General features: G+C 36.1%; 1 protein-coding gene across 1 annotated transcript in view; it reads left to right on the top strand.

The window, feature by feature from the left end:
• The window catches only part of BBS9 (Bardet-Biedl syndrome 9), a 301703-nt gene that overhangs the window by 73487 nt on the left and 205409 nt on the right, over positions 1 to 22807 (top strand). Inside the window, exons 18-19 of the mRNA XM_059819084.1 lie at positions 5046 to 5218; positions 7332 to 7484. Of these exons, the coding sequence (XP_059675067.1) occupies positions 5046 to 5218; positions 7332 to 7484 (326 nt within the window). The remainder of the gene's footprint in view (positions 1 to 5045; positions 5219 to 7331; positions 7485 to 22807) is intronic.

Raw genomic sequence — 22807 nt, 5'->3', positions numbered from 1 at the left:
CTTACCCTGTACAACTACTCAACTTGCTAAACTCTTTCTTGGCGTGTGAATTGGAACCAAATCAGTTCAATTGTGTTTAGCATTTTCCATGCCAGCAGAGCACAAAGTCCTCATTTAATACAGCAGACTAACAAGCTGAAAAGCTAGAATACCTATTGCACATTGCAGAGAGTTCAGATGGAACACTGTGTGAATACCTTATGAAAACTGTTTTCAGTGAGAAATCAGAATCTAGTTTGTTGGTGTGAAATTCTTTCAACACAAATAATCTGCCTCACTGTTTTCAAAAATCAGTATTCGTGATGGGTTATATAAATATCGTTGGCGTCAGCTGTAGCTATGAGATAATATTTAATACCTTTTCTAATGTAATCAAATGTGTTTAAAAACAGAAACCATCTGGAGAGTAACTTTCATTGTACCAAGAATCACTTTACGTTTCTAAGGTTCAAATCCATTTGTATCGATTTGTGTATGTGTTATTTGAATGCTGTTTTATTGTTAGTTTGTTTTTAATGTTTGTTTAAATAGCAGATCTTAAACAATTTAAACTAACTAGACATGCAATGATAGTTTCCAAAACCGAAAGAATTTAAAAGAATTATAAGTAACTATTTTTTTTCTGGAGTTCAATTTAAATCTTTCATGTAGACTTTGTTTTGCACAGTCACTAAATCTGATGCTGTGTAAGGGACAAATTTGTGTCTGTGTAATGAATGTATATGAGCTTCTAGTGAGGCTATAACTTTTAATTCCCCCACCCCACACTGTCAAGCTTTTCCTCTCAGGTTTGTTTATTCACTAGCTAGGAATGATGCTTGCAGTCTTACTGTAAACTTTCCCACACTGCTTTACTTGTGAAGTTCACTTTACAAAGGAGATTCAAAATATCTGTTTCTCTTAGTGTGATTACTCATTTCTTATCCCTGGGAATCCTTACTTTAGAAAACAAATGAGTTGTTTGATGCCACCTTCCATGTTAGCACCCTGTATCCAGCATCCACTTCATGCATTGGATTGGGTTGGTTACAGATTTTCTTAAGGGAGGTTTGCTTATTTGAAATGTTATCCAAATAAAACTTATTAAAAAAAAAAAACATTATAAAAAGTTTGATACTCAAGCATAGTTCAGATTATTTTTATGAACAGATACCATGCATAATACAAAAGCATTGTTTGGTAGAATTACATGATAATTAAAATGATTGTGCTTGAATGGACAGATCTTCTATGGAACTAATGAATGCAGATGAAATTATGTATTATTTCGGAGGTCCTTATTCTGTTATGTAATTTAACACTGAGTTTATACTTTGTGAAAGTTGCTTAAGCAGCATTATCATTGTGGAAATGTTCTTCAAAAAGAAAACTGTATGTGTAGATAAACAGTGACTGGAAGTAATGTTTCAGAAAAGCAAAAAAGTTCATTGGGACTGAATAATCCTTATTTCTGTTTCTATATGAAAGAAGTTAATCTTGGACAATGGAAGAAGACATCTTTTTCCATATCCCTTATCAAATGGACCTTAAATTCTGAATGGGAAGAACTGCATGTAGGAATGAAAGTCTCCAGGTTCAGTTGGGTTTCACTGCTGAAGCTGCAAACAGAATCACTACAGTTGGAAAAGACCTGTAAGATCATCAAGTCCAGCCATCAACTAACACCACCATGCCCATTAAACCATGTCCCACAATGCCTTGTCCACACCTTCCTTGAACACCTCCAGTGATGGTGACTCCACCACTTCCCTGGGCAGCTTATTCCAGTGCTTCACCACCCTCTCAGTAAAGAAATCTTTCCTGATATCCAGCCTGAACCTCCCCTGGCGCAACTTGAGGCCATTTCCTCTTGTCCATTCGCCATTGGCCATGAGGCCATTTCGCTAGTCACTTGGGAGAAGAGACCAACACCCACCTCTCCAACCCCCTTTCAGGTAATTGTAGAGAGCGATGAGGTCTCCCCTCAGCCTCCTCTTCTCCAGACTGAACAACCCCAGCTCCCTCAGCCGCTCCTCATCAGACTTGTGCTCCATACCCCTCACCAGCTCCGATGCCCTTCTCTGGACACGCTCCAGCACCTCAATGTCCTTCTTGTAGTGAGGGGCCCAAAACTGAACACAGCATTCGAGGTGCGGCCTCACCAGGGCCGAGTACAGGGGCACGATCACCTCCCTACTCCTGCTGGCCACGCTATTTCTGATACAGGCCAGGATGCTGTTGGCCTTCTTGGCCACCTGGGCACACTGCTGGCTCATCTTCAACTGGCTGTCAATCAACACCCCCAGGTCCTTTTCTGCAGGGCAGCTTTCCAGCCACTTGTCCCCAAGCCTGTAGTATTGCATGGGGTTGTTGTGGCCGAAGTGCAGGACCTGGCACTTGGCCTCGTTGAACCTCATCCAATTGGCCTGGGCCCATGGATCCAGCCTGTCCAGATCCCTCTGCAGAGCCTTCCTACCCTCCAGCAGATCAACACTCCCGCCCAACTTGGTGTCGTCTGCAAACTTGCTGAGGGAGCACTCAATCCCCTCATCTAGATCATCGGTAAATACATTAAACAAGACCGGCCCCAAAACTGAGCCCTGGGGGACTCCGCTTGTGACCGGCTGCCAACTGGATTTCGCTCCATTCACCATGACTCTCTGGGCTCGGCCGTCCAGCCAGTTTTTTACCCAGCAAAGAGTGCACCTGTCTAAGCCACGAGTCACCAGCTTCTTCAGGAGAATGCTGTGGGAGACATGACTGACATCTGTTGTTACATTTGGTTTTAACTGTATTAACTAATCCATTTTGAACAGTGTAGTAATTGAAGTTATTACTTCAGCCTGTCAAGAGGACTGCAGCAAAGAAGCCCAGCCTGAAGTTCATTTTGACATTAAAAAGAAACTTGCCCGATGTAGATTAAGGTTTTAAGGTTTTTTTGCTGAAATTTTTTAAAGCTGTCTTTTAATCAAAGTGTAAAGAAGGCTTGACTGCTAATTCTGGCTGGGTTTTTTTTTCTGCTGATGCAGGCTTCCTAGCTGAGAAGTGAACTGAATCTTCTAGACTTCCTTCAGATAACCTATTGTCAGGGCAACCTTTCTTAATGCAGGTTGTGCCAAAAGCCTTTGTAACCTATGTAACCTATTGGTGCTCCTCAGTATCCTGCTTTTCTGTTTGAGAATTTTCTGAAAATCTATTGTAATTTTCTGTAACAGAGCTTATTTTAACAAAAAGCTAACACAAGTTGGTAAACTATTATAGAAGCACAGGATGAGCAGAAGCACAGTTATTTCTTTAATTTTTCATTGTATTTCTGTTTAAAGCATGTGTTTACTGCAACTGAAGATTCTCAGGTTTGTACAGTTTCTGAATCTAATTTGTCTTTTTTTGAGAGCTGAAGGATCATGTAAAGCAAATGACTGCAATGCTCTCTACTCAGGCCATGGTAAAATTAGATTGTGTTTGTATTGACCAACAAACAATGTATGGAAACTAAATATGCATTTTGGAGGAAATTAGTTTTCTCCATTCTAAACCATTAATGTATTAGATATGTCAATTATAAATGGAATGACTGTTGATTTGGCCTGAAAACATCTGAGCTAATTACCCTCAAGGAAAAATCACTTAAGGCAAAGTATGATGATACATCCAACTAAGTCCAGCCATTCCACTGTGAGTGTTTAAAAAATGGATATTAGGTTGAATGTTATCTTTAGCAGATGGTGTTCTTTTCTTTAACAGGCATGTTTTTAAATAAAACTTGCTTCTTTCCTGTTACACTGTAAACAGAATTTGTCATTCTCCATTCAGTGAAATACATATCCTGGGAATGATGCCAGTGGTAATGTCAAACAGTCTTGAATTACTAATGTTGAGAAAATTTTAAATAAGTACATTCAAGTTCTGAAGGATTCTGGTTAATTTGATTTACTGTGAACCTTGTTAGCAAGGGCAAAAAAAGGACTATTTTGTATCAAACACCAGCAACCCTTTTTCCTCATAGATGCATGTCTATCTGTCCCTTTGGAAAAGGTATTGGTAGATGAGTAGTGAGAAGAATAAGGAACTGCTATTTGAAAGCATTTATCTGAAGAAAAAAATAATTAAAATGCTGCTATGATTTTCCACTGTTTTCCTCTCAACATTTAGTTTATTCTGATTTCCTGGAAACTGAAGAGACAATTATACAAATGTGGACTAGAAACAACAGAAATAAAATCTCATCCCACTAACTTGATAATTTGAAATTCACTAAAATGTGCTAAATTAAATGAATTTGGGACAGATAACACTGGCCAACAGGATTTGTTTTTTCACTTCAGTTTATATTAACAGTTTAATTTCACAAAGCCATAGTGTGTAGATGGATAAAAATCACTTTCTATTAATATTAGTTGTACATAGAGTGAAACATAGCATTATCAAAACTAAATATTGTTGTCTACAACTAGTTAAAGTAATACTTTTCCTGCTAGAAGATATCCTAGGAGGTAATACAAATTTTGAGTGTATTATCTAAGAACTCATAACCGTTTCCAAAAGATTTTAGGTGGATTGGAGTTGGTTTTTTTTACCACTGTTAGCAGACACTTAGGATGCTGTGCTTCTGTCATGGTCCAAAGTGAATTGAGCCCGATTCTGCCTCCAACCCTCAGAAAAGCTCATTAAGGTTGTGTTATGGCAGAGAATTTCAGACAGCCTGTTGTTATGACTTAATATCATCCAATAATTCTATTGTTTCCTTATTATGGTAGTTCTTCATAGCTTTTTGTTCTTCATGAATGGGCCTGTACTCTGAAGTAAGTAGTCCTGAAGCAATAAATACTTTCATTTTGTGCTACAAAATTGCCTGTTAAAGTTAGGATAAGAGTATTTACGACTGGCATCAACAAAATACAAGTATTTTTTTAACACTAGTAAATATGTATCTTTTACGAAAATCTCATATAGACTTAGGATACAGTTTGCAAGTTAAATTTGTGTGTTATCTAAACTATGTTGTGTAGTGAATGTATGTGGCTTAAATGTGTGTTTTAGTCTTGTATTTGTTCTTATCTTCAAAGAACGATATAGGATCCAGAGTGATCACTTAGAAGACCTTTGGCTGGTAACAAAAGAGCTCACGCTTAGACTTGAAGAACATTTCAAGAAGCAAAACTGCAAAGACTTTGCATGTACCTTTTCTGGTTCAATTCCCCTGCAAGACTATTTTGAACTAATTGATCGACATTTTGAGGTATGTTACATAATATGTGAATCATTAATGTTCTGCTAGTTTAAAAATTCCTTGTATGTTACTACTATGTTTAATAAGATTATAACTATCGCTGTCACAGGTATTTGGCTTTTAGAAAACAGAAAGTTGTATCTAAGGTAGTGCTGGAAAAAATGTCGACATATAGTTTTCAACATACGGAAGTATGCCTTGCCTCTGCAACAGCCCTTATGATTAGCAGAGCACAAGTAGCTAGTGTGCAGTCTGCAAATGCTACAAATTTTGGTACAAGTATTTGCCCTTCTGCTCACTGCCTGTACAGAAGCCATGAGTTCTTAATTCACTAATGTCATGCTAATTGTAAAATTGTTTCTAAAATTTGTCCTTAGTTTTAGGCTATTTTATTCTTCTGTAATAATGAAGCTATGAGCTTTTTTTGTTGAATTGTTCTGGTAATTATTTGAAAAGTCCCTTCAGATTTAAAAAAAAAACTGACTGCCCTTGTAGAAGTAGCATTGGAGGCTCAAGGAAGTTTACTAGACCAGATATTAAATAATTGTAATTACTTTTTCCTGTTTGGTCCTGCAGATAGCAATGAAAAATCTCCAATAGTCAAGCTAGCTTGTAGAAATAGCTAATAAAATAAAATATATACACTCCTTCTCCCCCGCCTTTCCATTAAAGAAAGAGAATAGCTATTTGAAAATTTCTATTAAGCTTGCGTAATGGGCAAAAGCAGCAACATATGTATGTAAGAGTGGATGTTCTTTCATGCTGCCAAATTTTCTGTGAGATGGAGCCATCACCACACAAAGATGGAAAGTTGTAGTTGGGATTCCCTGGGACTTTTTAAAGAGTCAGCCTAGATCCAGGTCTGTATCTCAAGCTCATAAGTATTAGTCTGTTAGTCTTTCAACTAATTTGAAATTCAAAAAGTTTGGGGTTTTTTAGTGACTGGTATTGTAGGAATACCTTAAACATAAGCTTCATTAGATTATATCATTTTGAAATATAGGTGTGATTGCTGGAATGCTAAGTTAGCATCTAATTATGTTGCAGCTGGCTATTTTGGAGTTTCTGAAATTTTACAATAATCTGGTCTAAAAAGTGTCAAATGATCTCTCGAGGGGATCCTAATACTGCTATCCCTGTTAGTTTCAACACACTTTTTTTGGCAAGCTTGGGAGAATATTACCTGAGAGATTCCTTTTTTCCCCTACTTCTAGAAAAGCTGCATAGTGTTTCTTTTTCTCTTAGCTTCCCTGAACCCTCCTTCATAATCATGGACTGACAGAATGGTATTGTTTGCTTATTTTTCAATGTAATCTGTTTTCTAAATTTAGGAAACTTAATTTTTCTGCTCATTTTGGTGCACTTAAAAATGGATGTCTGTTGTTATGCTCACATCTGAAAAGCTGTGTGTCATAACGTTTCTTCTGATAACTTCTAGTTATAGCATGTGAGCTGTAGAGGAGTCCCAGCTTTTTAAGACACCCCTTTATTTAGTGATTTCTGTTTTAGAGGCATGTACTGGAAAATGGTGAGGTGATTGAAAGATAAAATAAGAATTCTTATTATCTGGGCATTCGATGTACAATGTTGTTCAAAGTTTGTCAACACTTCAAGAAAGTTTGTTGCTATGGCTGATCAGTATATGTAAAAGGAAAAAGGATTTGACTTCAGAAAAAGACAGTCATTCATATAGTGCAGAATTTAGTACATTTTTCATGTTTAGGGGAATAATGATTTACTTTGTACTGCAATGAATATCAAGTCCAATACACTGTGTGTATGTGTCATAAATAGCACACCAAACCAAGAAGAAGCCTTCAGATCCCGGTGGTGAAATTTCACTCTCGTTTTTAGGCTTCTTAATGGGATATTTATGCATTTTCACAGATTATTGTGGCTGTTAACAATTAGTTTTGATTTCAGTGGCGAATGATAATTCTTGAAAATGTTAATAAGCTTCACGAGGAGTGTAAAATATGAAACTGGTATAAATGACATTATCACATTTGAATAATACACACTCTCCAAAAAACTTTACTCTCATTCTCACATTCCATTTGGAATGTGCGTACATAATGTATATGACCCTTAACCTGAATTCTTGAAAACCCTTAAATTGCAGCTACGTTTGAATGCTGAAAAATTTCAGGAGCTGTTATCTGAAAGGGCTGTACAGTTTCGAGCTATTGAGCGGCGACTGCTGATGCGATTCAAAGACAAAACTCCCGCTCCTCTTCAACATCTGGACACCTTGCTAGAAGGAACATTCAGAGAGGTCAGTACAGTTTGATTATGATCCTAACCTTTTTTATGTTGTTGGTAAAACTTAGCCTAAAGCATATAAGCTATGCTTTCCTGGTTACATTTACCATCCAAGAGACCAGGAAGCAGTAATTTGTTTAACCTAATATTCCCTGTAACTTTCCAGATGATTTGCAATAGTTTTATTTAATCTGCAACCACAAAATCTTTACTCCTGGGTCACACCAGCTTGACGGCACATCATTCTTTCCTAACTGATGTTGATAGTGTAAATATTTTATAGTTCATGTGAAAATATTTTATAGTTCATCGCTTGTGTAAATATTTTATGGTACACTGTAAACTGGTGGAATGGTTTGGCTGGTCTAACATTCACAACAAAATTTTCTGAGACTGACCATGTCCTTCCTTATGGGGATTTTATGTTCTATTAATTTCAGAATGTCATAGCTGCAGAAGAACAATGTTTAAAAAAGATTCATTCCTAAACCATCCCCATACTGGAAGTATACAAGGAATAAAACATTTTTTCTTCCTTTTCCTGCCTCAGCCCTGCATTGCTTTAGAATAACCCTTGTTTCATGATGCATCCCCTTTGCTAAGAATGTGCTTTGTGCTTTTCAGTTGGAGGATCTGATTTTACTTTCTAACATGCCTTGTTAGAGAAGCTGAGTCACAATTGGATTCCTTGCTGGAAAGAAGACATGTGCTGTTGTATATCAAAACAATTAAAAAACAAAGGTGTTAAGGAAAAATATTTTTCCTTACTGTTTGCTCTAAGAAAATATTTCTCTGAATTGGAGAAAACCGCCTTTCCATGTATGATTAAACATGAGTCATATTTGCGTTTATTTCACTCTTTACTGTGAATGAGTTAATGATGAGACGGTTTAAGTTTGAAAGTGGGGGTTTTCTGGTTACATTAAGAAATACTAGGCATTGTTGTGATAGATGGGTGAGTCTTTAACACTTTGAAATGGCATGACTAAATAAGCCCTAAAGATAAATGAAAGTGAGTCTCTTGAGTCTGCTTTTGCAGTGTTAGAACTATTGCCTTTAAACTTAAAAGCAACTGGGATGTGCTTGACAGTTTCCTTCTGCAGTTGAATTGAAAGATGAGTTCTGAAAATATGACAAAAATCAGTAGTTGAAATAGATGCATATTGCAGAAGCTTATTTTATAATGTACTTCAAACCAAAAATAGATGGGTGCTTTTCTTAACAATTACTGTTGTGAGCTTTTTAAATTAGAGTTAGTGTAGTTGAAAGGAGAATGAGGAAAAAGATTTCTTTCCAGAGAACAAATGCTTACATTTTTTACATTTGTTAAAACTTTGTTTTGGGCAAGCTCACATTTTTCTTAGTAGATTTCCTTTGTAATTTTCTTTTGTTCATGTGAATCCCGTTGTAACAAAGAAATGTTGTTATTGTTAGTACAAACAAGTGTAGTAAAATAGTAATTACCATAGAGACTCCACTGCTGTGTATGTTTTGAAAGTGAGAGCTGTGGTAGGATTTTTATATTGTCTCTGTTATGTGAGTGAAAAGAAATTGCTTGATGATGCATTTCCTATATTAGAAAAGACCTTGTTTTCTTTAATACAGTATGATCTTCTGTCTTTATTTGAACAATTGTATCTAATGCAAATAGTTGAAGTATTCAAAATATGATACATGTGTTTTCAGTAAAGGAATGAGGCCGGATGAACATGTGCAGTATAAAGTGTCACTCCAAAAATTCTTTTAAGCATGTGGCCTTTTTGACGTTGGAATTAATTTGATTATATTTCTGAGAATACTGCTTTTCAGCAGAATTGTTCAAACAAGTTGTCTCTTATTTTTCCTTTTGGAAAGTTGTCTGTTTTGAGCACCATGGTTGTGTTTATTAGTTCTTCTAATGGAGAATGCATTCAATGAACAATGATGATCCATACCCCATAGACTCTTAGTGGAATGGCTCTTACTTGCTTCAGTGGAATTTGGATTGAATTCTGAATAAGTGATGTAGAGGTTTTAGGGGTTTTTGTAATAAAATACATGTGATAAATCCCACAATAAAATACTATAACTGTTAGAAGAGAAATTGCTTTTTATTCTCTTACTGTTGTCTAAGAATCTCATCTCCTCCCTTTTGTTAAATACTTTTGTAATGAGAAAAGAAAAATTTGTGTTGTTTTATCCCCTCATTTTTCACCAAAGTAATTGTTATATACAAAGAAAGGTTTTGTTACTTTTTACATTGGGTTTTGCAGTCAGAAGGGGAATGTATATGTTTTGGTTTTATTACTCTTTGTAACCCAGAATCTCCAGGACTTGGACTCATTATATGAGTTACATTCTTAATAGAATAACTATTATAGCTTAGGATTTTTTTAAATTGAAGCTATAGTGGTATAACCTCTCCAAATCCACAGGAATATAAAGGTGCCTCTTACTGCTTCCCTTATTTCCTTGCATCAGAACAGTTATTCAGCAGATATGTAACCTTTGTTTGAACAGCCTTCTTAATACAAATCAAATAATGGTGAATATTCAAGTCATGTAGTTTCATTGCCTAGGTGTGATACATACCTACTTTAAACTTACTCTGTACAGTTTCTTTTCTCACCTGTAAATTCTTATGAAATGCTGAACTGATTTGAATTTTATAACTGAAGTAGATTGTAAATGTTAATTTTCAGATTTTCAACTTCAAGTAAAAGTTGTGTTTGTGTGATATGTAGGTACAACATGTGTCAAACCTATAGATGCAAACCAGAGAAAATTAATCAAGCTGCATTTGATTCTCCGGTAAAAAGCATTTCTATTTAAGAACTAGATTTTTCTATTAGTCCTTGTACTTTACCAACAAGGCAGGATACAATAAAATTACTAATGGGTTTATTATAATGAAACTTTAGCCTTTTCATCTTCACAACAACGGAGAAACCTATAAGCACGCATCAGTGTGTGCAATGATGAAAAGCTTGCTTTTGGTTTATAGTCCTGTTTAATCTTTTCTTCTAGAATTTGTCTTTCTGAAGTAATATTACAGGTCTGAATAGATTTGAGTGAGTATTAGCAACAGTTACCAAATAGTGATGTAAGGTGTTCCATTTTGGAAGGAAAAGCTATTATATATGTAGTAGCCTTGTATGTTACAAAAAGGAAATATTATTCTTATGATGTTTAGGAATGATTTGTAGGAAGGTCCTATGACAATAATGGACAAATCAATTTGCAATAGATGCTGTAGATTGTATGACTATGAATTAATTTCTTGATCTCTGGTTAAAAAAATTACTAGAGCAATTGGACATGCTGCTAGCTGTTGTTCTAAGAAAGGAATTTAATTAGGTAAATTTAAAAGCAATTGAACAGTAATTGAGATTGCATAGGTGTTTTGTAGCTTAAAGGACTTCAAATATGAAATGAGATTACAGCAAATTTTACAGTAGCTGTTGTAAACAGCATGTACTTTGTATAATGCTCACCTACTAGAGACATGTTATTGCTTGAAAGTGTAGCTTAATGATCTTTAATCTCGACAATGTATTTTCTGTTGTATTAAAAAAAATCATAGTTTGGCAGTAGCTGCAGGTGCTTCCCTTGGAATTATAATGTTCATGCATTGACTCTTGACATGATTATTTGGGTCTCCAGGTACAAGCTGGAATTAACAAGTGTCATAAAAATCAGATGGTTCAATTTCTTATTTCAACCCACATGGATTTTTATCCTAGTGAATCTAAGCCATACTAGCTGTGTCTAGTTGTAAGCTGTGTTTAACCCTGTAACCATGTTTAGAAGACTACTGCAGTTATATTCTTTTAAGGAAAGAGGAGGAAGGGTGAATTTGAAACGTGGAGTGGAGTTCTCCTAGGGTACTAACTGTTGCTTAACCAATTTTAAGTAATTAAAACGTGAATCTGAGACAAGATTGAACAGTACGAGTTTACAAAAAAATGTAATGAGAAAGCAATCACTTCTACCTTGCACTGTATTACAATAAAAGGTAGCAAAATTGACAAATCATGAAGCAAACAAATTTGTCTCATACCCCCACACTTTCATCATTCATCATACGTCGTAAGCATAGCTCCCTTCCTATTCTTTGATGCCACTATTGCACAGTACCTCAGGTTTCCCCATGTTCTGAGACTTCTTCATCCCCACTTCTTTACCCCTGTAAAAGCACTAACTCACTTGTGCTTTCTGATACTGCTATTTCAACTTTTACCCATGGCCCCAGCACGCCCCTCTCGGTTGCTCAGTTGTGCGCTGTCAAGCCAGTGCACTAGTGCTGACTGGCAGTAGCCACCTAAACAGACAAGATGGATTATGTCTCCTGTCTCAGCAGAAATAGTGATAGTGTCTCTCCCCTCCCAGTCTGCTAATTTAAAAAATATATAAAGGAACTTAATGGTTTCTGGGTCTTCACGTTAACCGTAAAATTTTGTGTGGTCATTGGAAATGATAGTAACTAGGAATGGACCGCCAGTACAAGTCTGACATAAATGGTCAGCAGTTGCCTAACCTTAGACATCTAGGCTTAATAACTACATGTTCTACAACAGTGGGTCTTTATTTTTGATTGGTGATACATTTTAGCTTTTCTTTCTTTAAGGTACTTCAGAAGTTTCAGAGCGTCTTGCCATTAGTGAGGACCTAACATGCTCTTCTAGACAGAACTGTTAGAACTAATTGATGGTGCAAGTTTATTCCCTTTATTTTCTCCTAATTCAGCTATTCTGTCATGGTCATCTTATTTATATTATTACTGAATAACTTGTCTCTCAGAAATACTTGGCTATAAGCAGCAATAAAGTGACTTTCAATGTAATTTTCAGATCTTGCTCTGTAAACAACTAGAAGTTGTCCAGTTCATTCTGCTGTCTTTAGTATATGGTTTATATTTTTCTTGGCTGGTCTTGGTCTTGCATCCTGTGAGTTCTGCATATGAATTGCACCTTGAAGAAATTCATGCGCATAGGAATTTTTCACTTAAAAACTCTGCTTGAAAGAAGGGGAAAAGTACTCAGTCTTTCAGATTTCAAGAGGTGCTCATAGGTTGCTGTTTACAGGGAATAGTAACAGGTTTGTTCTCAGTGTAATCTCCCTCATCTGTTCTCCCTTCAGCATTCTTATATTGTTTATCTTGTTTATATAGCTAGCAACACTGGAAAGTAAGTGTAGCATTTCACCATCAGTCTGTTAGAAGTGGTCAACAAACACAGTTGCTTCCCGGTAGAAATACCATGACTCCCCATTTAGAATAAAGAAGGCAATTCTGTCAGGAGGATCCATTTTAATTCTTTACACGGCAGTAAACTGTGTAGGAATTTGTTGCCTGTGACTGAGAAAGCTTTATCCGCCTGTGAGGGTAGCTGTTTTCCTTGAGGTCTGTAATCTGAGCTGTCCCTCACATACAGCCCTGGATGTTAGTTGGGGATCTTGAACATTCAGTAGAGACTTCTGGAGAAACGGATGAATTTTGCAAAGGATTTGTAAGTCAAATGTCTCTAAATGAATGCACTGGTTCTTTTAATTAGTAATGTCACAGGAGTTGCCCTTTCTCTTTAATATGAGTTTTGAAGAAAGGTGCTTCTAATGTTTTCAGAACTTTATGAACTTTGTTACACAACTGTTTCTTTATCGTAGCCTAATTTAAACAGAAAGATGGACTATTTCATGTTTTTGAGATGGGATTTTAGCAGTTGTGCTATGAATTAATGCCAGCTGCTAAAACTTAGGACTGGCCCACAGGTTCATGCTACAGTATGGGATTGGTATTTAGGTGTCCTTATGTTTGGTCTTTGTTTATGGATAATTTTTTCTTGCAACTGGTTTGATCCTTTTGGAGCCTTTCAATCCCATGTTATTTTCAGAATGACACTGAGTAGCCATACTACATGACAGGGTCTATTCTATTCTTGAAAGCTGACACTTAAATAATCAAATCTAAGGTTAACTTTGTTTTTCTCAAAGAAAGAAAAAAAAATTTAGAGCAACACCTGATTAAAGCATGGAGGTTCTGACTTGGAGCTTTGTTTAAGTTTACTCCAAAATACACACACACACAAAAAGAACATTCAGCTCATGTTAAAGTATTAACTAAATGTTTTTTTAGAAAAGCATCCAAAGAGAAAGCTATGATACAATAAACTTTCAAAGTTAAATGTATGGAGAAAAAGCAAATCTTTTGTATCCGTGGACATAATTTAGGAGGCCACAGGAAGTGCACTAAATATTTATGTTTCTTGAGGTTTCAGCAGAATGTGTAATTAATCTGAATTTTGGACAGAACTTAAAGGAACTTAGTTAGAATCCCTTTGAGCACATCTTACTTAACAACACAATTGTGAGGAATTTTCACCCTAGTGCTGGTAATCATGCATGTTATGTCTGTCTTTCATTGTGGTTTGTGATCAAGCAAGAGTGTTGAAACCTTGTCAAGCAGTATTTTAAATATTAAAATACTGTGTGCCAGTTCTTGTCCATTTTATAGTATTTGAGACTATTAGGCATAATTAGTTTTGGGTGTAAATCATTATTATGATTGAGATAAGTGGTTGATTTTGCATTGTATCTTCTGAATCATATGATTTTCTCTCTGAAATTTCAGCACTTCAAATGAAAACCAATATTCCAATTAACAGTTGACAAATATCTAAATGTGTAAGTATATTTTGTCCTTCTTGTTTAACACTTTTGATCAGTTTTCAGAACAGATCCTTAGCTGATTTAAACCACCATTGTTCCAGAGAGCCTGGTTTATAAGTCATGGGGTTCTAGCCTGGTGATTAAGGGCTTACCTTTGTGCTTAGGGACATGGTCACGCATCTGCTTTGCCTGTGTTCAACACCAGCTAGATGTGAATGTGATGCCATCTGGAAGCTTTGTACCTATGTCAAAGCCGAACAAAAAATGTATTAATACACCTTCTTCACAGCACTGTATTAATGTAGTTATGTGGCTCCCAGGTGGAGATGGTTCACGGTCTCCTGTCTTTCAGCTGGTGCGGAACAATTCTGTGACTGCCTGCACCCTTCTCTGCAGATCTGTTCTAACCTTTTGCTGTGCTGTTGGGTGCTGTGACTAGCAGAATTGCAGGTGCTCTCTGTCTTTTGGTCTGTAGGCATGTGCTCTAGGTTCGATCTTGTATCTGGTATCTCTCTTGCCCAGAGTTTCCTGGAGTCCTGTTAACTCAAACTGGTGACAGCTCTTCCAGCTTTGGTCCAGATCCTGATGCTGAATTTCCCCACTACTGAAGGTATATGTATTTGACACTTAGACTGAAGTATAATTAAATTCTGTGAAGGAATTTTTAAATGTGCATGTGCATTTTATTCTTAGACAGCATGAGAAATACAGCTGTGTGGAAAACAGAGCCACCCTAATTGGAAGTTTCTAACTTATTTTCATCTCTTCAGCAAGAGATTTGGATCTTGTCGCTGCCTTTCGAAAGGAAGCACAATCCTCCCCTCTTTGCCTCTGTTTGTTTCCCGTTTTTCTCTTCTCTCAGAATAAGATTCCCCCAGCTATCAAATGACACATTTCCATTTGATTTTTGGGTCTGTTATTTCTGGGACTTGGTTGCAGAATCACATGATTGAACTGACTTCCCTATAGTCAGTTTTCTGTTTTAGGGAACTGGAAATACTCTGGGTTAGTAATCCTTGGTGGTTTCAGGCTGTTAGATGGAGTAATTTCTTTTGATATTTCCACAATGATTTCAGCACAAAGATGAAGTGTGTATCAAAGGCAAATGCCTTTGTCCTCCTTAGATGTAGGTAATTTATAGGCAGTAGTACAAAAGGATATATGTTCATCTACATGTACGTGCATATATATGGGTACATACACCTAATTCATCATATCTTCATTTTAGTCTTCAGAAATGTTCCTGAATGTCTTTTTAGAATTGTGTATCTTGAGAGCCAAGATTTTACTTCCAACAGGTCTAGCACCTAATATGCTAAAGAAAAAAACATCTTCCCATTTTTCTCCTTACCTTACATCCATCTACTGATTTAGGAAGCTAGGCTCTTTATTTCTAATCTGTAATCTACTACATAGGTGTAATACCAAATAAGTATGGACATTAAAATTTTTAAAGTAAACATAATTTTCTGATCTTTTGAAAGCGTAAGTACTGTTCCTTGCATTATTTTAACACTTGCAATGTGCGGAGCACTTCGATTGTTGGTGGTTTGTGGTCAGTGGCAAATAAAACTCATTATATTCTATTCACTAAAACACGGGGAATGTCATTAAAGGTCCATTAACTCTTTGTTCGAGCCCCTTAACTCCTTTACTTGCTTATTAATCGGTTGATAAAAATCTCAAAAGTGATCATTAATGATTGAGTATTCTCTCTAGAGTCGCACTTCTGACACACATGGCCTCAGGAACTCAACGTTTTGGGAATGATTCATTACTTGATTAGCAGGGACTTTTACCTTGAAGCAAAACCATTAGGGTTTATCATGCATGACTCAAAAGCTATATATCACACCCGCTCCTGTAATAGTCATTTTCCCCAGATAATGTCAGTGAGAACTACACCCATACTATAAATTAGCTCTTTTTGGCTTGAATAAATATGCTGTTCTTCGGAGGAGTTATATTTAACTTCTCTTGTTTTATTGCTGTTTCTGCTAAATGTAGTTTTTTCATAGCCACTAAAAGTAGCTTATTGGCTATTACATATCATTAAAATTCTCTATTTTACTGTGTTCGAGTAGTGTTACGTTTCTGTTTCCCTAAGACTTATTTAGCTTTAACAGTGTAATACTTACAATGTCATCAAAGCCCCTTTTTATTAGAAGATGTATTCCAAAAATGTCTGAAAGTAGTTAGCTGTGCTTGGGAAGCATATATTGGGATTGCTGGCACAACTCTTCTGTATTTCAGTCTGTGGTAGCAGTTACTTGCTCCAGTGTGGGACAGTCTTCATATCAGGTCAGCCAGTTTGTGGGGCAAATAGGTAAAAAATTGCTCATACCATCAGTAAGGTTTTTTTGTGGAGGGAGTTAAACGCATGTAAAAGCTGGAAGCAATACAGCCATCACAAGAGAAAGAGGTTGGAAGTAAAATGTCCTTGTGTGTGTAGCTATGGCACAAAACGCCTCAACTGGGGTCTGCTGGACTGCATTCAGTCTGGCCTGTCACATTTTCCACAAAGGAGGGTTTCAGCTACACTATGCTGTGTCATACAGCCCTATCTACTGAATTACTCCCCTTGAACCTGTGAATAGCCACGTTTGAACACTGCTCCGTTCAAATCACTAAAGGACCAAAGGTATGATTCTATTTAAATTTTTTTCCCCACTCCACCCTGGGTGTGGTTCCCACTTTAGAGCTGCTGCACCAATGGGACCTGTCAGAGGATTCCCCAAACTTTGATTCAGTCCTTAGGGGTATGGGCAGATTCGTGTCTAAAGGCAATGGCAGGAAGTGATTTATGTCACTTCTTGTGACATAAACATTCTTTGGCACTTCTTGTGACATCTGTTTCATTGGCTAATGCCTTTTTGAAGGGTAAAAAATAATATTCCTTTGTAGGGGTAGATCTTGTATCCTCAGCCTAACATGAGCTCACCAGAGCATATATGAGGGCTTTCTGTAGGGAGTGAAAGAACCTGTGTGCATTTGAATGAGTAAAAATGGAACCGGTTTGGCTACAATTCCCCAAAGAAAGGAATACTGATAAGTCTTATTTCTTTGAAAGAAATGTCATATCTGATAATCTGAAATATCAGACACCTGTGCTGAAGCTTAAATCATTGACAGGCTCTTTCACTGGGAGAAATGTACTCCATAGGCAAGAGAGGAAGTGCTATGCAGTAGTGTAATCAAAACTTGAATAAAAAAAAGATACCATCTTCATAGAAGGATGGAAAACACTATTATTTCATGCTCCCTAGAAAGTTTTCTACAGCAGCCCTGTAATTTTGCAGTACAAAAGCATTTGAGGCATAAAAGCTATACAGCTGAGAACAACTAATGAGCGTACGTGGTGGAAGATACAATGGTTGCTTTGCGAGTTTGGATACATGATCTTTGTGAAATTGCTCATTTTAATTGAGTGGTCCAGATGTGATGAATGAAGTGAATATTAAATTGTTACCAGTTTTGGTTAATTTCTGCATGTAGTACTAAAAACATTTTTGGTGGCTTCTGATGTAATTTTAATAGTTTGCTTTTGGGTGGCTAGTATACTTGTTTTGCCAGGGTGTACACAGGTGCTGTGCCTTCAGGTAGCTGAAATAAAACTGAACTAAATAATTTTCTGGTGCAAGCTCATGATAGATGATACTGATTTCTTTGATGTACAATAGATGATAATTTTGCTTTGTGGTTGGATGGCAAGTATATGTCGGTTTCAAATTCATGCCGAGTAAATATTTCAGAGACTGTGATACTCGGATTCAGTGAAATGCTTGGGTTTGTGTTGACTTACACGTTTGTTATACCGACAACTAAACAATAAGGGGGAGAACTACATAAGTCCATAAGTCATGTAATTTAATAGCATTTTATGCCAAACTCTGATTTAAAAACAAAGCAAAAAGACCTTTCTCCTCCCCCCCAAAAAAATCCACCTGGGAAATAAATATTTGAGGGCCAAATTAACTAAATTATGTACTCATCTAATGCTTGCTGATCTTAGTGTGAGTTGAGTATTGAAGTGGATTTGGTTACTCTTGTATCTTTACTGTAAACCCCGCAACACCAAGCTACTTAGTCTGCTAACTTAATCTAAAATCATTTCACATCAGTCTACTGACGCAACTACTTATTGCCATTAACATATAGAGAATGAGCATCTAAATCACTGTTCTGTTGATCTTGGGTACTCTTACAGGTGTGACATTTAATTTAGTCACTGATGATGGCTGGTCTAAAACTGGCTTATATAGACCATTGGTCTGCCCTATAGACCCAATGTCAGAGGTTGGAATAGACCTCAGGTCATCAGTGCCCTGCCCTGCCCAGTACATCTAATACTGCTTGTGTATTTGTTGCACACTCCTCATCAGCTGAGTAAGGATTCTGCTTGGTATTACTTACCAGAGGCAGTATAGTAGTGGACTATGGATTCCTGAAGAAAAAAAGATTCAAAAATAGTATACATGCTTTATTTAAAAAAAAATAAAAAAATCTGTTTCTTTGTGTGTATGTTCCTTGCAGTCAGCTCAGACCTGCTGCTCTAACCACTACCTCTCTGAGGAAAAATGTAACTTGTGTGGTCATTCTCCCAATTTAGACCTTTTTAATAAAAGGTACAGTTTATGTTGGAGCTAAACTGTTGGTTAAATCTGTAAATTGACAAAAACAAAAGGGAAAAGAACTTTCTTCTCCATTTCTTGTGGCCAGTTGGCATCTCAACAGGTCTATTTTATGTTTCAGTTGTGCTTAACTACTAACTTCCATGCAGTAGGTATTTTTGTGTTGTGAAGCCTTTAATTATTCTGTTGTGGATAATTTAAATCAGTATGAAAAGGAAAAAGGTGGTTAATGCAGGAAAAGTTGGTGTAATGAACTGGGGGGGGGGTCAGAAGTCAGGAAGGAAGAAGACAGTAATGATGAGTATCATAACGACAGAGGTATTATTTTAAGGCTTTTATTAAATAGAATGTTCTGCCCATTCTCTTGCCTTGAGTTCTTTGACAAAGTTTTATAGCTGCCAGTTTCTTGTTTTAATATTGGCAATTTGTTATGAATACAGACTTGGCATTACTTAAGCAAACACTTAATTTTAAGATGTCTAAGTCCCTTGGTGGATGGATGACCAGGATGCTGCAATGTTGAGGTGGCAGGTTTTGACCATAACAGACGTAATTCTTATTTTTCCAAAATGCCTTTTAGTCAACCTAGAAAACATTATGTATGGGTGCTGAAGACTATACATGCCAGGCTAAATTCCTGTAATGTGGGAAGGAGAAGTGGAGAAAAAGACATTATATATCACAGGAACTGGATTTTTCAAATAGTATTTTTAAAGGAATCATTCCATTTCCCTTTAGGAAATTTGAAAGTATTTAGTATGGATAACGTAATTTTTATCTTGTTCATTGTTTATGCTCTGAAGGCCAATCTACTTACAAAAGGCAACACCTATTAAATGCCTTTGAATTCGGGGTCTTTCATGTTACAATGTGTCTATTTACTGCTGTCAGTAGGCTCATAATATATTTAGCTTGAAGAGGTTAACAAGCATACCTTGGAGTTTTACTTTTATTTTCTGTTCTGTGACACTTAGCAAAATCCCATTATACAATTGAGTAGTATTATAATGTTAAAAAGTTAATTTGTTCTGCATTCCGTTAAAATTGGATTTTTTTCTTGTGCGTTGGCCCATGCATTTTGTATAAAACCTATAATTTAAACACTACACCATAGAAATGACCTAAATTAGTAACCTTTTGCCTTTGCTGCCTTAATTACATCTCATTATTTAGTACTTAAAGAGCAACCTCTAGCTATTGGTTAAATATTTGCTAGCTAATTAGATTTGTCATGTTAAAGAAAACAGTAGCCTCTGTTCTAATTTGAATTGAGGTTTCAGAGTTTTGAGAAAATTCCACACTTTGCTGGAGGAAGAGTAAACTTTTTGCATTTTCCTTATTTTTTCATTTCTCCTTAATGAGCATTCCATTGTGTATTAGCTGTCTGTTACATTCCAATAGGCAATTGAAAGTCTGTCTTAAGATAAGTATTTTCAAAGAGACTGTTGTGTTTCAATATATGTTCTGTGTCTTCTAGCTACATTTATTCCTTTTAGCTTTTATAAGCATCTGATACACTCAACTTCTTTTATTGAAGAAACAAAGATGAAGCAGATTACTTGTTGGCTACTAATAGCTATCTTTCAGATTTTTACCTCCTTTCGGGAAGTCTGTGTTGTTTGATCAGAATCACAAGGAATATGATTCATGAAAACATCTGTTGAATTGTCTTTTCTGACAAATTTAAAGATCACTTCTCCTGTTTGTCTTTGGTTTTTTTAATTGTATGCAGAAATTACAAACTGCAGAAGTTATGAACAATTTGCAGGTTGACTTAATCTTCAGTATTTTGTTCACATCTACTGGATTCTATTTTTGCATTGTATTTTGCTTTATCTTTTGCTATTTTTTCCTTTGTATAAAAGCATGTGAAGAGATTGTAGTTCATAATTGCAATTAGTTAGAATTCCATGATGTGAAATTCCCTGTCATATGCAGATATCCTGCTTAATTTCCTCTTTTTACTCTTTTTTTTTTTCCTGAGACCCACAGTAGTGGAAGCTTGTCTACAACAGATTTGTCTGTCTGACTTGATTCCTACCCAGTACTTAACTACTGCTCTCCTTATCTAGTTCTTAAATTGTTGCCTGCACTGTCCATTTGCTTTTGGAAGCCCAGTGTCTCCAAAAAATTCCTTAATCCATTCTTCCCATATGTTTTGTTACATTACAGGTTAAAAATCGCAGACTGGAATGGTTGAAGTTTGAAGCATAAGTCTCTATTTCTGTTTATTGTTGTGGTATCATTGACCTCTTATTTTTAACAAAGGCATCAGAGACAAATGGAAAAAACCATGTTGATGCAAGTCTTCATCTTGCTCATGTGTTTTGTCTTCTGTAGGAAACCCATCTATGGAACAGAGAAACATTTAGCCTCTAGTGTATAAATTTGTTCCTATGAAAATCAGTTTTAATTTCTGAAATGTATTTTATTAAACTTTTTTGAAGGTAGTGGTGGGGGGAATACCACCAGAGAAAGTGGTTGGCCTGTCCAATTTTAGGCTAAGTACTTCAATCTTCGAAGTAGATGGTTTCTCTGAAAACTTCTTTTCATGTTTTGTTTCCTATGTCACTGTTTATACATTCTATGTCTGTAAGCTCTGAAACCATTACTTCACTGTTTATGTGAGGGTTTGAGTGATTTGTTGATTATTGACTGTATTCTTGGTTTTGAATTCACAAGGCAATCTGAAAAGGCAATGACTGCCTAAAAGGGCCTGTTGTTGTTTTTAAAAAAAAAAAAAAAATTCTGTGGAAACCTTTCCCTGAGAAGAGTTTTTGAGATTTATGTGGATTACAAAGCATTAAGAAGGGTCATTCCTTAATTTTCTTTCTGAGCAAAAATGCCAAGATACAATTTTAGCAGGTATTAGTAAAAATTGAGAAGTATGCTTTGTGTTCTGGGACTGGTGCCAACATTTGTATTTGCAACTCCCAAGACAGGTCTAAGAGTGAAAGCTTTTCATTGCCCTCAGAAGACTGCTAGAACAAGCCTGTGACATTCCTGTTCTGTTGCATCTGTGTTATTTACTTCCCCTTCAAATTATTCTTTTTTTGGTTTTTTGGAAGTTTATGGTCAATGTAAAGGAGTTTACTTGCGGGGGTGCGGGGAAGGAAAGAAAAGTTATAACCCTTTGTTTTGATCACAGGTGCATTTTTCTAGTAGGAGGTTACATTTAATTTGTGTAGCAGGTTTGGGTGATTTTTGAGCAGATCGTCAGCCAGAATGAATTATCATGGAAGTTAATAGCTCTGACTGTTAACACAAGCTGAGGTCTGTTCTCTAGCCCAGGTAAGTTTCTTCATTTTTTAATCAAACAAATGGGACTGTAAATTTTAAAAATTCATAAAATGTCCAGTAAATTGTAGTGGGGTTTTTTGAAGAGAGTCAAAGTCTTGTCTCATTTTCTGTGAATGTTATAATAACCTATGTCTTATCAATTTTTTCATATTTTGATCAGGGATCAAGTGGAGGGGGTTAGGTTTCTGAGCATGTGTTGCTTTTTTAAAGTAGTGTGTTTATCAGGTGAAGGGTAGTTAAAATGATGCATGCAAGTCCATCGTATTCCAATCTCTGTTTCAAGAGGCTTTTCAGTGCCTCATTGAGGCACTTAATTTGTTGTAGTTTTATTCGGAGCAGGAGGGAGCCCTCTTTAATCCTGTTCTATCTAGGAATGTTGCAGGTGCTCTGTCTTTGAAAATAGTACACTTTATTAGGTCAACTGAATATGGATTTAAATGTCTAAATTCTGGTTTGAAAATACATGTGCTTCAAAAGAGTACATATTTTACAAGAGGTAAGATTCCTGGATTTTTGCCTTTCTTGTTAAATTTTGCATTGCATAGGGAACAATGTTGCTTTCAGTTGAAAAATGGATTATTCCAGCAGAGTGCAGCAAAAGACAGATATTGTAAATATGTTTAGCTTTCCTGTCAAGAGTTGGTACAATGTAAAAAAGGAAGAAATTAGCTAAGGAGCTCATAATTCATAAAATACCAAATAAATTATGGAGGAACTGTATAAGAAGATTGCAGTTTAGTGAAGTTCTTTCTGCAGGTTTTTC

The sequence above is a fragment of the Gavia stellata genome, chromosome 6 (genome assembly GCF_030936135.1).
Source record: "Gavia stellata isolate bGavSte3 chromosome 6, bGavSte3.hap2, whole genome shotgun sequence".
NCBI classification, from domain to species: Eukaryota; Metazoa; Chordata; class Aves; order Gaviiformes; family Gaviidae; genus Gavia; species Gavia stellata.
The sequence above is the reverse complement of the archived record's forward strand: the minus strand, read 5'-3'. Positions and strand labels throughout refer to the sequence as shown.